Source organism: Pezoporus flaviventris, unplaced genomic scaffold (assembly GCF_033815535.1).
Source record: "Pezoporus flaviventris isolate CSIRO_AGI_PZ_B2104156 unplaced genomic scaffold, CSIRO_AGI_Pfla_v1 ptg000046l, whole genome shotgun sequence".
NCBI classification, from domain to species: Eukaryota; Metazoa; Chordata; class Aves; order Psittaciformes; family Psittacidae; genus Pezoporus; species Pezoporus flaviventris.
The window spans coordinates 2,006,233-2,022,641 of record NW_026892594.1 but is presented as its reverse complement, the minus strand read 5'-3'; the positions used below and the strand labels follow the sequence as shown (position 1 = coordinate 2,022,641).

The 16,409-nt window shown below is 43.9% G+C and overlaps 1 protein-coding gene across 2 annotated transcripts in view; it reads left to right on the top strand.

Annotated features, from left to right (window-relative positions):
- Positions 1–16,409, top strand: part of EXOC4 (exocyst complex component 4) — a 394,793-nt gene that overhangs the window by 17,599 nt on the left and 360,785 nt on the right. For both annotated transcript variants that reach the window (XM_061467959.1, XM_061467960.1), the window contains exons 2-3: positions 3,773–3,962; positions 7,796–7,990. In XM_061467959.1, coding sequence (XP_061323943.1) covers positions 3,773–3,962; positions 7,796–7,990 — 385 coding nt within the window. The remainder of the gene's footprint in view (positions 1–3,772; positions 3,963–7,795; positions 7,991–16,409) is intronic.

The window sequence follows — 16,409 nt, the reverse complement described above, 5'->3', positions numbered from 1 at the left end:
AGCCAATACTTGCCAAATCATGAAGTTTGAAATTGAATTTTATTTGATTAAAACTAAAAACTTTGCTAGTCAGTGATAGAGGTCAGTTGGGTGCTGCTTTTACATTGGCTGTAGCAATCCACAATTCTCCTGCGATCTATAGTACAGGTTGGAGAGAATTGATGTTTTCATTAAGCACTGAGATAACCAATACTATCCAGCTTCAAACTCAAACAATATGTCAGTTCCTAAAGAGGATTTACATTCGTGTCTGGTGTGACTGTGCTGAGGAGCATTCTGCTAGAAAAATAAGCAGTTCTTCACAAAGACAGTGTATTCATCTGCGAGAGCTCTTAGTGGAAGATACTTTACTGCCAAACACGTTCTTGTATATAGAATCCCAGACTGGTTTGGGTTGGAAGGGACCTGAAAGCTCCTCCAGTTCCAACCCCCTGCCGTGGGCAGGGACACCTTCCACTAGAGCAGCTTGCTCCAAGCCCCTGTGTCCAACCTGGCCTTGAACACTGCCCGGGATGGGGCAGCCACATGCTTTCTATTCGTCTGTTACAGCATTAGCCCAAACTCCATTGTGTCTCACAAGTACGTCTGGTACTGTTGCATTAACTGTATATTTAGCGTTGTTTTCTAGTGTGTAGAATCATAGAATGGTTTGAGTCGGAAGGAGCTTTAAAAGATCATCCAGATCTAACATCTTCGTGCTTTACTCTGTGGAAAGTGTTTACGTGACCCCTGCTAACAGTAGTGGGTGTTTTGGTAGTACTTGGTGCATGTAATCACAGCTTGTTTGATGGACCAGTGCTGTCGATTCCCAAGGTGAGAAAGAGAAACTGGGCCAGGAGGACGATCGGGGCTGGAGCACCTCCTGTATGAAGACAGGCTGAGAACATTGGGGCTGTTCAGCCTGGAGAAGAGAAGCTGCGTGGAGACCTCGGAGCAGCTTCCAGTGTCTGAAGGGGGCTACAAGGATGCTGGAGAGGGACTCTTCATTAGGGACTGGAGTGACAGGACAAGGGGTGATGGGTTCAAACTGAAACAGGGGAAGTTCAGGTTGGAGATAAGGCAGAAGCTCTTCCCTGTGAGGGTGCTGAGGCGCTGGCACAGGGTGCCCAGAGAAGCTGTGGCTGCCCCATCCCTGGCAGTGTTCAAGGCCAGGTTGGATGGGGCCTTGGGCAGCAGTCTAGTGTGAGGTGTCCCTGCCTATGGCCAGGGAATTGGAACTGGGTGATCTTAAGGTTCCTTCCAACCTGAATATTCTAGGATTCCATGACACAGATCCTCCTGCTCATCCTTTCAGCTGAAATGCAGATATTTCCCTCAGGAGTCTGTAGTCAACAAATAGCTGTGTTTAGCTTATGCTGTAGTGTCAAGATGCAGCCTGCAGTGTGAGTGTGCTGTAAGCACAGTGTCAGAGGTCTGTGGCAGAGCAGAGGCTGTAACTCAGATTTGTTCATTCCAGGCTTATTTTCTAACCACTCTTCTCACTTTCTAGATCCTTTTCTGCATGATATTAAAGCATTTTGGATGCAGTGCAATTAAAAGCATCATCTTTTTATGTGAAAACGTGATTTAAGACCTAATGAAGAATGTTTGGTAGTAGAATATCACTTAAATAACACGAAACATCCCTGTTTTTAGCTACCATAAAGCATGGAACTTAAGTGTTACAAATTTCATGCATTGGAAGAAGCTCTGTCGGTGGAACGAGGAGGGGGGGGGGGGTCTCATCTCAAGATATTCTTCATGCAAGAGGAGAGATGCACCTTCATCCCCTGTCAAAAGTGCAGCTCTTGGTATCTGGGAGGAGGGTGTGAGGCACCCTCACTGATAGTCTGAGGCATGACAAAGGGAAGAGGATTGCTTCTCCTCATTTCCATGTGGTATCTGTTATGGCCTTGTGCCACTGCCATCTGAAAGTGACTACAAGTGTTAAACCAGCAAAAACCAAAATCCATCACTTGGGTACATTGTCTTCTTGTAGGGTGCTGTAGGACAGATCTTGGCTGTAATTCCTCCGTCCTTGTAGTTGAGCAGAACAAGTGTGTGTGTTCCTGTCCTCCCCTCATGCCGTGTTCCATGTGGGAGTACAGATTTGCTTGCTCACTTGGCTTGCCTTTGCTGCTCTTTCTTGGATTGTGATCCCTGTGAAATGGTTTTTGCTTTCAGTTTAGAGGTGAAGTCCTTGAGTAGGTGGTACAGCTTGTTGCTTTGCTTGGAGGGGAAGGAGTCAACCGAAAGTTTGGGGTATGTCTCTTGACAGTGAGAGGGAGCATTTCCTGAGTGAAGTCTTTGAGAAGAGCTTTTTGCACTTGAGTCTCTGCTACTTTCCTAATGGCATTGAAGAGTTCAGAGTAAATCTGTCAAATACCCTTCTTGTGTCGTGCTTGTTTAAGATCCTCTTAAACCATAAGGAAACAACTTCCTCTCCATTGTTAGTTTTCAGTGATGTGCAAGCAGTTCTTACCTTCTAACTCCTGCTGTAGAGGACAAGTGCTTATTCCGGCAAGGAGAGTTGATGTTTTCTTTCTTTCTTGACAGATGGAGATACTGGGTTTAGTTTGGCTGGACCTCATTGAAAGTAGCACAGAGCAGCCGCAGTGTTCAGCAACGTGGGTTTTGGCTCCTTCCAATTATTTGACCTTCTCTACACAAATAGCTTAAGAAATGTGGGAAGAACTCAACAAATTCTCTATTATTCCTCATGGGGTATTTTTCCATAGTCTTTTTCTTTTGGAATAATGGCTGCTGTAGTCTTTTACTATTTTGATGCTCTTTCTATACAGGATTTGTACAATCTTAAGATGGTGCCTCAGTTCAGAGGCTTAAACTTCTGTAACAGTCTGCTTGTTTTCATGCTGTACCGGTTGTATTTATACTGGCATTGTACTTTCAACAAGTAGATGCTCCAGATGTCTTTTGAAGTTGTGTTTTGAAGACCTCCGAGTGCAACCTACTGTAGGAGATATTGGCTGTTGCTGTCTCCCAGGTTTTTCTGGTAGCACCATGGTTTCCAGGTGTGGGCCTCAGGATCTGAGGGCAGGATGGGTCTTATGAGAAAGGGCTGAGGGAGGGGAAGAGAGAGAAAATGAGTATCACATTGATTCTTGAGTAGAAACTTGGGAGTGACCACAAAAGCTTTTGTCTTCTGTGCCAGTTTCATTACATTTTCAACAGTTTTCTTGGAACCTCAAGCTTCATTGTTCTGTATGTGTATATGTAAAAGAAATTAAACATCTTGCTTCAGATTAAGATTAAAAATATCTGGTGTTACTCAGAGGTTAAAATAAATGAGGGGGGTATTAGAGCCCATGACATGTATCTGTGTTTGAAAACAGGTTGTCTGTTGGAAAGCGTGGGTAGGCTTTAGATGGGTTTCTCTCTGTATGTATGATATCATAGTGAGTTGGGTTGGAAGGAACCTTAAAGCTCACCTAGTTCCAACCCCTTGCCATGGGCAGGGACACCTTCCACTAGAGCATCTTGGCCTTGAACACTTACTTTGCCTAAACCCCATGGTGTAGTAAAGAAGCTCTGAAGTATCTAAAAATGGTAATAATGAAGCATAGTATTTAAGGGGTTTTTATATTCTTGAAGTATGTTTTTCTCTACTAACAGCACACACACAAGTTTTCCCAGAATTAAGCTTCTCTTGAAGTGTACAGACTTAAGAGTGGCTTAAGGTTTGTGACAGTAATGAATTCTTTAAGCAAAGGCTTCATGTCCTCATAGATAACTTCAAAATACCCCTATTTTTGTCACCTTTCTTTGTCTGCAGGACTTTATCTACCAGTGATGATGTTGAGGACCGTGAGACTGAGAAAGGGCGCCTGGAAGAAGCCTATGAGAAGTGTGACCGGGATCTGGATGAGCTCATTGTGCAGCACTACACGGAGCTCACCACGGCCATCCGCACCTACCAGAGCATTACTGAGCGCATCACCAACTCGCGCAACAAGATCAAGCAGGTGTAGTTTGTGTGTAGTTCTGTGTTTGCATTGGCTTCGTGGGGTATAAATCTGGGCAGCTTCTCTTCTTAGAATCATAGAACTAACTGGGTTGGAAAAGACCTTGAAGACTGAGTCCAGCTGTTGCTCCAGCCCTGCCAAGGCCACCACTGAACCCATGGCACTGAGGCCTCGTCTCCACGCTGTGTGAACACTTGCAGGGACGGTGACTGCAGCCCTGCCCTGGGCAGCCTGTTCCAATGCCTGAGCACCCTCTGGGGAAGGAATTGTTCCTCAGCTCCATCTAAACGTGCCCTGGTGCAGCTTGAGGCCGTTTCCTCTTGTCCCATCCCTTGTTCCTTGGGAGCAGAGCCCAGCCCCTCCTGGCTCCATCCTCCTCTCAGGCAGTTGCAGAGAGTGATAAGGTCCTGCTGAGCCTTTTCTTCTTCTTGTGTACAGTCCTCTTATGATAGTGTAATGTTGTAAAATCCTATTTTCAACTTACATTTATCTTTCAGCTTCTCCAGCTGCTCATCATAATTCTGAACTGAACTGAAAGTTGAGCTGAGGAAGCTTTGCTACCCACTAATCCTGATCTAGGCCTGATCAGAGGTATTGGGTTAACTCTGGCTTGGTGAAGAGCAGACCATCCGGTCCCAGTACAGGGGTCCCTGGCTGTGTGTTGCTACCTGTGTTCCCTCCACAGGGGTCTCTCTTGTGTTTAAGAACAGAAGCTATTAAAAAGCAAACAGAGGGATGGATGTGAAGCTCAAAGCTTTGCAGTGTGCCCTCTTCACTTCTTGTCTGGGCATGTTGCTGTCAGGTTTCTACAGTCTAAGGGCTGCTAAGCTAACACCTTTCCATCTAATTTGTTTGTGTTTTGCTGTGTTGGCCTCCAACCACCACCTGACTAGCCAGGGTGATTCATCAGCTTGCTTTTCCCCTGAGAATCTGAACTTGGGTGCTATTTCTAAGCTCAGTTCTGTTGTGTGAATATATATGAACTCTGTGCCCCTGTATCTCTGCATTTTGAGTGCTCACACTTCAGTAGTGTGCCAGTAAATAACTCTGGCAATCTTTGTTGTGGACTTGTTGGATCTGCTCTGCCCTTGCAGTAGTAGATTAGTTCTTTGGTCTCCTGTCCCATTTTCTATTCCCCGTGTATTTTTTTTATACCTAAACTTTGCAAATCAGGCACTAGTTCTTTGTTTTTCTTTTCTTTACACTTTGGAGTTCTTAGCTGAAAACCTTTCACAAGGAGCAGTGGGCTTTTACCCTTCTGGGGCTATGTACTGACCCCTCTGCCTTTGAGAATTCATTTAGCCTTTTCAAAGCAAATGAGACCATCCTAATGCTTGCCAAGGGTAAGAGTTCATTGTAGGATTTATGTACAAAGCTCTGCTCTTTGAAAGCAGAGATCAATTGCACTAGATTTGAAATAAGCCATAGCCAATGGGCCATTTTCACGCAGGTTACCAAGCTTTGCAGGGGTCAAAGCAAACATAGAGGGCTGTGACCTTTTGGTCCTACCTACAAGAGTGACTGCAAAGGTGAAAGACCTTTTGATATTTAAGTTTTCTTATTAGTTTTGGTCAATATGTATTGAAGTAGTTTTGACCTGATCTCATGGGAGGTCCTAGATCTGATTTGTCATCTATCTGTTTTCCACTGTCAGACTTGCTTTTGATGTTCCTCTCCTATGAAAGGTGGATGATGGCACCGATGTTTACTTGTGTTAGGAACTGTGGCAGTGATAGTCCAGATCCCTGTGTGTATCTGCCTTTTGTAGTCAATTCTTGTATGAATTCCTGATGGGAAAGGCTTAGTTTTGAATCTGGCTTTAGAGGTGTTACCACTGTAAAACTGAATTACGAAGTAGAATCAGTTTACCCTACCAAGGGGAAGCTCTTTCTTAAAGACTTGCTGTTCATTCCTTCCCGTGCTCCCAAATGTAGCTATAGTTGATGATCATTCTTGCAAGGACAGGAGTTAGGAATGTCTTGTGAGATTCCTTCTAGCCCTGTTATCGCTTTGCTGACCTACTTTGGCTCCCTGTAACAGCAGCCCACTGATGATGGTGTGCTGGGTCAGTGACACACTTTTGGTTAAGGTATTGAGCAGGGATTAAGTCTGAAACAAACTCTGTACCTTTTAGTTTGCCTTTGCAGCAAGTTGTGGCCCTATTACATTTGGTTTTCTATGTTACGTGGGTTTTTTTCTGTTACTCTTTTTAGAAGGACAGAGTGCAGTGTTACTGTATGGATATCTCAGTCTCTTCAGGCTCTGGGTGGAGACTGGTTTATGTAGCTGATGCTATTTACTGCTTGTCTGCTTTTTGGTCCATTTATGTATTTCACATGTGTTCTTGTAAACTACCTTGAGGTGAACAAGGGAGAATGTGTTGAAATGGGATTTCTGGAGTGCTTTGAAGGCTCATTATTTAAAAGTAAATTACAGGACCTACTTCTGAGTGTCTTCATCTGTAATTCAGTGAGAGCTCAGCCTGAGGAAAGGTTGGACCCGAAGTATTCAGAACTTAGCACAAAAACAAGAGTAGTGTGAAAGCGATGTGTGAAGCTGGGCTGCTACTAGCTGCCACATTTTAATGTGCAGTATTGATATGCACGATGCAGGGAAAACTACGTTACACTGACCTTACCAGGGGATATTGGGAGAACCTAAAAGCTGGGAATGCGGGATGTGATTTTTGAGCAGGAAGAGCGGAGAGTAAAAGCTCTTGATGTTTTCTGGAATGGGGTGGAATAGTGGAGACTTTGCCACTTACAAGGTGGCATGAGGATCAGAAACCAAACTGAATGGTAACACTACGTGATCAGCCCTTGGGTTTGAAGTGACCTTTAAAGCTCACCCAGTTCCAACCCCCTGCCACAGGCAGGGACACCTTCCACTAGAGCAGCTTGCTCCAAGCCCCTGTGTCCAAGCTGGCCTTGAACACTGCCAGGGATGGGGCAGCCACAGCTTCTCTGGGCACCCTGTGCCAGTGCCTCAGCACCCTCACAGGGAAGAGCTTCTGCCTAAGAGCTCATCTCAGTCTCCCCTCTGGCAGGTTAAAGCCATTCCCCTTGGCCTGGCCCTACAGGCCCTTGTCCAAAGCTTTCCCGCAGCCCCTTTAGGCACTGGAGCTGCTCTAAGGTCTCCCCTTCAGGAGCCTTCTCTTCTCCAGGCTGACCCAGCCCAGCTCTCTCAGCCTGGCTCCAGGGTAGAGCTGCTCCACCCCCCTGATGTGATGGCTTTGATAAATAGTGGAAATGCTGAATTAAATTGTATCGTAGCTGCAATTTATTCTGATAAAACCTCTCTCTCACAAGAAAAAAAGGTATTGCTTGAGTTACTAGGAAGATGGTTATACTCTTAGATAGTCGTGTTTCAAGAAATGGACACCAGACTTGAAGAAAGGAGGAGATGTGCCAGGAGATTTAATAGGCAGATGGAAAATGTTTACAGCAAACAACTTAGTAGTGGCTTATTTGCCTTCACAGAAAATTGAATTCATGTTGTATGCCAAAATACTGAATTGATTTTTGGAACATGTGCAAATAAGCTGCTGGTCATGGTTAATAGGATCCTGTGTGTGTTCATGTTACACCAAAGTGAAATTTCCACTACAGGTAGAAAATATGCTCAAACCCATTTACTATGAAAGCAGTTTGGTTTGTAAGTACTCTATCCTTTCCTTCAGCTAAAGGAATGACCAGAAATGTTCAGGATTTGGTTATAGTTCTGTGTCCCTTTTGGAATTCCTAATGAAGTAAATGCAGGGAAGGGCTGATCTATGTTAGAAGCTGCCAGTTACAGGTCCAGATCTCATTAAACTTTTGCCATGTTGCTTGTAGGTGAAGGAGAACCTGCTGTCATGTAAGATGTTGCTGCACTGCAAGCGGGATGAGCTGCGCAAGCTGTGGATTGAAGGCATTGAGCACAAACATGTCCTGAACTTGCTGGATGAGATCGAGAACATCAAGCAAGTGCCTCAGAAGCTGGAGCAATGCATGGCCAGCAAGCACTACCTCAATGCCACAGACATGCTGGTGAGATGTGGTACCTCGAGTTGGGAACATACTGGTCAGCCATATGGTTGTCTGCAGACAGATCTGTCTGTGCTGCTGTTTCCTGTTTTCCTCCTTAGTTTCCTCTTTTGTCACTTGCTGCTTTCTTGGACTGGAGTTTCCATTTGGTTTTGTTCTGATCCGTCCTAGCTGGACCTTGGGTGATAGTCTCCCATCCTCTTTGCTTGGCTCTTGTTTTTCAGAGTTGCTTTTACCTGTTCGTGTCCTGATGATTTCTGTTGCCGTCTAGTTCTTTACCCACAACAGTAGGATTCTTTCTGCTTCTGTGATGCAAAACTGAATGCCAGAGTGTATCTGCTCATATTCCTTGTGTGTTTGCCAGAGAATGCCTTCAAGGAAACCTTTTCATTGCCTTATTTTGTTACTGTGTGTTTCTGTTTTACAGTTCTTTTCTTTCTGAGCTGTTCCTTTGAGTACGTTCCTGTTCGATAGGAAAAAGAGTTGGAAATCTTAGTTGTATCACCCCATATTTGTAGAACCCAGACTTGAACTTTATTTCCCTTCTTTCCATTTTAGCTCATTTTATCTTAAATGTGACTTTCTACAGCTTATTCCCTCTGAAACCTTTTCAATAGTTTGATGTCAGTCTCCTCATCCCATTCTCTGGCATGTGTAGCCCTATCTGGATTTGTGTTGCTGCTTTCACACCCTCTTGTCTGATTTCGCTCTCACCTTCCTGTTGGTTTCTGTTGCTCATGTTCTCTTTTCAAGCCACATGTGGTGCAGTTGTCTTCTGTAATCTGGTCACAACTTTCCCTTTCTTCCTTCTTAAAACCATCTTGCAGGACTTCTCTGAGTCTTGCTCTCCTCAGAATCATCACTGTCCTTTTAAATCAACTCTTGTCTTACATCTTCCATGGGTAATATATCTATTTCTGTTGTGTAGAGTGGAATTTTTAAGCTACTATATAAAATGTATCCTATATGTAAAACCTCTTGGACTTCCTGAAAGCAGATCAGCAGTGCAATGACTTGAAGCAGCATGTGGGAGAGAGCAGTCAGGTTTGGCCAACCCTTTCCTCAGGTTTCTGGTACAGGGAATTGGAGTGGGGTGTTTGTCTGGTGTTTTCAGTTATAAGAGCTAAATAAAGAGTGGTCAGTGTAGGGGGAACCCCACAGTATTCAGACTTAACTGAAGTGTTGGTGCTTTCTTCTACTGATGGACTTGCCTGTCTGCTTGGTTTGGCTTTGCTGTTGTATTTTTCATGCAAAGAAGTTCTTTATTGGAATAATCTCCCCATGGAATTGTTGGTTTCCCTGATGTTGGTCACTGTTAAAATTCATCTGGACAGGGTGCTGGGACACCTATTCTAAGTCGGGCTTTGCCTAGAAAGGTTGGAACAGATGATCCTTGAGGTCCCTTCCAACCTTGGGTTCTATGATTCTATTTATAATATTCAGAAGAAAATTCCAGAGAACAATTAATTTCCTTTCTGGAATATAAGATAGGAAGTGTAAGAAGAAAAATAGCAGTACTTTATAGAATCATAGCCTGTTTTGTGTTGGAAGGGACCTTAAAGCTCATTGAGTTCCAACCCCTGCCACGAGCAGGGACACCTTCCACTAGAGCAGCTTGCTCCAAGCCCGTGTCCAACCTGGCCTTGAACGCTGCCAGGGATGGAGCATTTACCACTTCTCTGGGCACCCTGTGCCAGCACCTCAGCACCCTCACAGGGAAGAACTTCTCCCTTCTATCCAACCTAAATCTCCCCTGTTTCAGTCTGAACCCATCACCCCTTGTCCTATCACTACAGTCCCTGATGAGAAGTATAATAAATACTTAGGACTTATTTATATGCTTTAGAAATGTTTTGCAGTATGTGTATTTGAGGTTACTGGCTTGCAATGTATTGTATGTGCAGGTGTTTTTACACCTGTACTTGTAAGGTGTCAGCAAGGTTGCTCAAGGCCACCTAAGAGCCAATAGTAGACCTCACTGAGGTAAAGACTTCTCTGTGCTTTGTTTCTTGTTTGTGTGGTTTTGTTTCCCAGAATAGGATATCTTTTGTAGGAAATCAGATGATAACGATGTAAAAAGCAGCTGTGAGTTTGTTTGGGCTTTTTTGATACATCAAGAAATGCAGAGAGACCTGAAGTGAAAATTGAAGGCCCTATTTCAGCTGTTCCTTGACACTTGCAGTTCTCATTTGGAGACAAGTGTACTTGGAATGAAGCCACAGTTACCTGCCTGCATTTGGAGCTTTGTCACAGGCAGATATCACTGCAGGCTCAGTGGCTTTTGCCATCTCCCTTTAATGCTACCTCTGCAAGACAGTGATGTTGTAATCACTCACTGCCTGCAGCGTAATATCTTCCTCCTTCCGTCTGATATGAATATTACGTAGAATCATTACTGTGCTGTCAGGGCAGCGAAGTGTGTATATAGATCTCTGTCCTTTTGTTTCGTTCCTCCAGGTAAACAGATGCTCATAGCTTATAAAAAGCCCCAAGTGATGTGACAAGGAGCGTGTCTCCCTCCCCCTGAAATTGAAGCACTGATTAATACCGCTGCCTGTAGCCGTGTGATACGTACAGTCCAAATGAGACCTGTGCATTAGGTTGATGCAAGCGCCCTAATGGCATCATTTCTGCTCGCTGCATCCTGCTTCTGCAGCCTGTCCTTTGTATTCCACTCACATTAATTGAAGTAATTTTGCCACTGAAGCATGTTTCAAACCTCTGCATTTAAATTGAAATTTTAATTCCCTTATTGTTTGCAGAAGATGACTGAAGATGGTTTTGTTACAGGTTTCATTAGCACTCCAAACTCTCCAGCTGCTGGTTCTAATGTGCAGTGACTGAGTAATGCTGGCAAGAATTGTTAGTAAAAGAATGGCAGTTTTTCCCAGTAGGACGAACACAATCAGAGGTAGTTTGTGACAGCTTCTATTTGTAGGAAGGTAAAAATTTGAAGTGGCAGCTTTTTTGTTCCCAAATCTGTATCCACAGATGAGCTTTAGATACCACGTATCCATGTTCTGTGTTCCTTCAGCATCTTGATAATGCACACTTCGGTGCGCAGAGCTGGTAGGAGCAGGTTACCTGTTCTGTAATTGCTTCTAACACAGGTTGTGTTAAAAGAAACCTTAGTTCCAGCCTCCTTTGAATAGTGAAGCTTTGGAGAAATTAGGAGGATCTGGAACAGATAGAACTCTTGTTTCAGATCAAAGATATTTCAGTTAGTTTCTGTCTATACTTATTTTAAATTATGAAGTTTTACCTTTTTATGTCAAGAATCTTGTTATTTACACATTAAATTCCTAAAAGTGAAGTTGACTTTCATGTGGCAGTTGAGTGCACATGGACCATGTGTATTTTTCCTTTAATATAACAAGGGGGCATAGGGGAGAGAGATTTTCTCACCCTCTGGAACTGCCTGAGAGGAGGATGGATCCAGGAGGGGGCTGGGCTCTGCTCCCAAGGAACAGGGGATGGGACAAGAGGAAACGGCCTCAAGCTGCACCAGGGCAGGTTTAGATGGAGCTGAGGAGCAATTCCTTCCCCAGAGGGTGCTCAGGCATTGGAACAGGCTGCCCCAGGGCAGGGCTGCAGTCACTGTCCCTGCAAGAGTTCACACCCCATAGAGACGATTCTTCAGTGCCATGGGTTAGTGGTGGCCTTGGCAATGGTTGGCAAAGGTTGGACTCTGTCATCTTAAGTGTCTTTTTGGACCTAAATTGTTCTGTGGTCAGGTGCTGAGGGAGGAATTCTGGCTCAGAAGGAGTTCCCTAAGTAAAAGGCGATGGGCAGTGTTCAAAGGGTAGAGCAGCAGGGCTGGTGGCAAAAGCAGCTGGGCTTGAAGGTGTAGCTTGCACTTGACCTGAAGGATGAGCTTGGTTGCTGGAAGGTAAGGTTCTGAGTTTTTCTGGAAGAGATGTTTTAGGTGTGCTGTGCAACACTACAGCCAAGCCAGAACTTGGAGCAGAGGGCACACAGCAGGATGGGCAGCAGTGGGCAAGGACTGCAGGTTTCTTGCTTGGAGGAAGCAATTTTTGACTGGTTTCCCCCAGCATTGGTCCGTGTGTTGAAGGGCACTGTGCTCTCTGCCTGGCAGTTACTTAATGAACTCAAGTATGAGAGAGGGCTGTGGGGTTGATGTAATTGTTCTGACTCTACTCTTGACCCATGAGGTGCCCATAGGGAGAAATTATTATTTTCCATTTGCTTAAATAATCAAAGAGATGAAATGCTGAAAACAGTAGAAGGAAGAAATGTTGTTAAATCAAGTAATTAAAGGCTATATCATAATGATTAAATGAAAATTGCTTAGGCTTTCTTTGTATTTACTGGCTCTAACATGTCTAGCTTGGCAAAGTATACAGAGTTTTAGCAAGTCTTCCCATTCCAATAGACCATGAAACACTTCACTCTGAACTTGATTTGTTAAAGCAGGAGTACAGTTCCTTTGGGGTGGGACTGTGTCTGGTAACAAAACACCATGAAACTGCAAAAATGGATCCCTGGGAGATAGGAGTGAGGATAACTGCTGTTTCCAGTTGAAACTCCTTTTGTTAGGAGGATGACAAGTAGGAAGAATGAAGGTGGAGAGAAGGAAGTATGGAGCCCTTGGACTAGACTTAACTTCACACTTCGCTGTGTTAAGAGCTAGGAACTGATTCATATGTGTGTTTTACTCAAGAGCACATCCTTCTCCTTTAGCCTGCCTGTCTTTGTTCCAGGGAATACAAAGCTGAAGTGACAGTACCTTGCTTGTCAAGAAGTAGGCCAGGGAACACTCCACCACCTACTTCTCTTTCCTTTTCAATGTTAAGGATTTACAGTTCCGTTTCCTTATGTCAGGGAAAGAATTAATCAATGTCTCCTGCTCTGCTTCTTGAAGTGAATAACACCACCTGGTTTTTCTCAGAGTAGATCTGTGGTGGTGCCAGTTTGCTCACATTCTAGAGCGGAGCCAATGGCTGTTACTGTTGTTGCATTGAATTAAATGCACTTTGTGCAGAGTCCAGCCAGGGTACACCTTGGTCCAAGGGAGATTGGTCCTGTGCAGGTAAATGCAGCTTCATTAAAGCACACTGAGCTCACACCGGTATCCTTATGATGCATTCAATGGATTTTTGCTCAGCTCCTTCAGAACATGTGTATGAGACCCATCTCCCTGTGATAAGATCTCTATCAGGTTGAGTTTTTGAAGAGCATTGCTTCATTGTGAAGCCTGACTTTTATATCAGGAGCACACCAGATGCAGATCCATTGTCTTCATGTGTATTTTACACAAAATACTTGCCAACCTCATGGGGGAGAGCTTCTTCCTTATATCTAACTTGAACTTCCCCTGTTTCAGCTTGAACCATCACCCCTTGTCCTGTCACTACAGTCCCTGATGAAGAGTCCCTCTCCAGCATCCTTGTAGCCCCCTTCAGACACTGGAAGCTGCTCTGAGGTCTCCACGCAGCTTTTCTTCTCCAGGCTCAACAGCCCCAATGTTCTCAGCCTGTCCTCATACAGGAGGTGCTCCAGCCCCTGATCATCCTCATGGCGTCCTCTGGACTTGCTCCAACAGCTCCATGTCCTTTTTATGTTGAGGACACCAGAACTGCACTCAATACTCAAAGTGAGGTCTCACGAGAGCAGAGTAGAGGGGAAGGATCACCTCCTTTGACCTATTGGTCATGCTTCTTTTGATTATAATGTGTTCTCAGGAAACACTGGATATTTGTAGCCTTGGGCATCGTTAAGAGTGTTAATTTTTGGTACTTGGATGTAGCTGCTACCTGTGGCTTTCCTTGGTATCCTACAAGGAGACTCTTTCAGTTACAAGGACTGTGTAGTGAGCAGCCTTCCTAGACTATGAGTAGTGTGGAATAATGAAATAAAGAAAACTGGGAACACAGTTCTCAGTGTGCATTTTATTTACTGTCAGCCTTTCAGCTGGAACAATGAAAATCAATAAAAGCAGCCTTTCATTTTGTTCTTGCATTTCTCATGGCAGAGCTGGGATTCAGGTAGTGGTGTGAAACAGTTTCATATATTGGAATTAATGCCATAGGTGGAAATAAGACTTTTGTTGGTTTGGGAATCTGTAGAAATGCTTTTATTACATTTAAATTTTGGCCCTGCTTGAAGTTTGCTTCTGAATTACAAAACCAGTAATATTTTCCCAGTACTTCATGCCTTGAAGTCTTTCCCCAGCTAACACTGAGTCTCATCATCATTGATCTCATTGATTACAAGGAAGCCTTTTAGGAAACAAAGTTGAGAAGCTGACATCTCAAGGGTTGTATCTCATTTCAGGTTACCCACTGAGGTGTGTTAAGTGCTTATCCTTAAAGGAACTCTCTTGTATTAGTTTTTACTGGTTGGCAAACCCTGTGATTTCTTTAGCTGTGTGGTTGAGGTACGGATGAGAAGGAGCGCAGATTTGGTTTTAAGTTGTTGTATACCTAGGATGTGTTCAGGTGATTCACACATAAACATGGAAATCATAGAATGGTAGGAAGGTTTGTGTTGGAAGGGACCTTAAAGCTCCTCCAGTTCCAAGCCCCTGCCATGGGCAGGGACACCTTCCATTAGAGCAGCTTGCTCCAAGCCCCTGTGTCCAACCTGCCCTTGAACACTGCCAGGGATGGGGCAGCCACAGCTTCTCTGGGCACCCTGTGCCAGCGCCTCAGCACCCTCACAGGAAAGAACTTCTAATATCTCATCTCAACTTAATACCGTACCTTTGCTCAGATGCAAGGATTTATTAGTAGTATTTGTCTGCCTTCAGGGAACATGGTAAAGCTTTAGTGATTAAGTTTGGTAGATGACTTTGAAGTTCTTTATATGAGAAGCATTAATGCTACGTATTGTTAAAAGATTTCTCCCAATTTTTCTGTATCCTTTTTAAATTCTATTTTCTAATATATTTATAATAGTAAACTTGCTTGGCTGAGTTTAGAGAAATCAGAACATGGAACATCTTTCCTTTGGGAGCATCTTATCATTTTCCCCTCACTACACTTACCAATAACTTTGTCTCATTCTTTTCACCCTATAATTTCCATTATCTGAGGCAGTCTGTTGCATTCAGCTGTAAGTACCTAATCCTGCTTTATTTGCATTGACTCATGCTTGACCTCAGCCCCTCATCTCTTAATGCACCAACAAGCATTGATATCTTTCTAGAGTGTTATAGGGTGACTGTTAACTAATAACAACCATTCATTTAAGCTGATGAGAGTTTATTAAATGAGAAAACATGCTGTAATGAAGGTGGAGTAGAGGTGTTGGCATCACTTTATGGTGAAAGTGAGATGTAGCTACACAAGACCCTGTCCTTAATGAAAGGGGGAGGCATCCATAATGTTATGATCTGTGCTGCTGGGAATGGGCATTTCTGAATATAAAATTTGATCTTTTCTTATTATAGCTGCAGTGATGAGAAGTCGTTTGCTTTATCCTGTGAGACATTCACATTCTTATCACTTCAGCTCTGAACAGAGTTGATGTTTTTTGGAAACATGGAAAGCGGTCTTTCCATGAAATATTTTATGAACTCTGGATTTTATGAACTCTGGATTTTGTGAACTCTGGTTCAGGCATAATTCTGTCCATAGTAAAATACTGGAACAAGCACCATAAGAAATTGACTGGCACAGGTTGCCCAGAGGAGCTGTGGCTGCCCCATCCCTGGCAGTGTTCAAGGCCAGGTTGGACACAGGGGCTTGGAGCAAGCTGCTCTAGTGGAAGGTGTCCCTACCTGTGGCAGGGGGTTGGAACTGAGCTGAATAGGCCATATATGAAGATTTGGGTACAGTGTGCTTGATTGAGGAGACACTGTTTTTCTTATACTACAGGTTAATGTTACCTTTTGTGGATGTATGAATTCTGTAATAAAAAGAAGTAAATTAATAGACGAAGAGCTAATTGGAAGGAGTTAAAGATTCCTTTAATAAGACAGATGAGAAGCAGGGAGCATGAAATCCTCTCTTCTTCCTGTCTATCTTGCTGTCTTGAAGACAGCAAGAGAATTGATTTGCTAAACTGGGCTTGCATTAAAAGGAAAATCCTGATGTTTTACTTAAATGCATTAGGACGTATGTCGTGGTTTAAGCCCAGTTAACCATGCAGCTCACTCGCTCACTTCCCCTCCTCCCTCCCCCCTGCTTCCAGAGGGATGGGGAGGAGAATGGAAAGAATGTAGCTCCCACTGGTTGAGATAAGAGCAGCCTAGTAACTAAGGTATAACACACCACTGCTGCTGCCGCCAATGATAATAATAAGGGAAATAACAAGGGAAGAGAATACAACCCCTCACCACCCACCAACCGATACCCAGCCTGACCGAGCAGTGATCTAACCCTTCTGGGTAACTGCCCCCAGTTTATATGCTGGGCATGATGTGCTGTGGTATGGAATACCTCTTTGGTCAGTTTGGGTC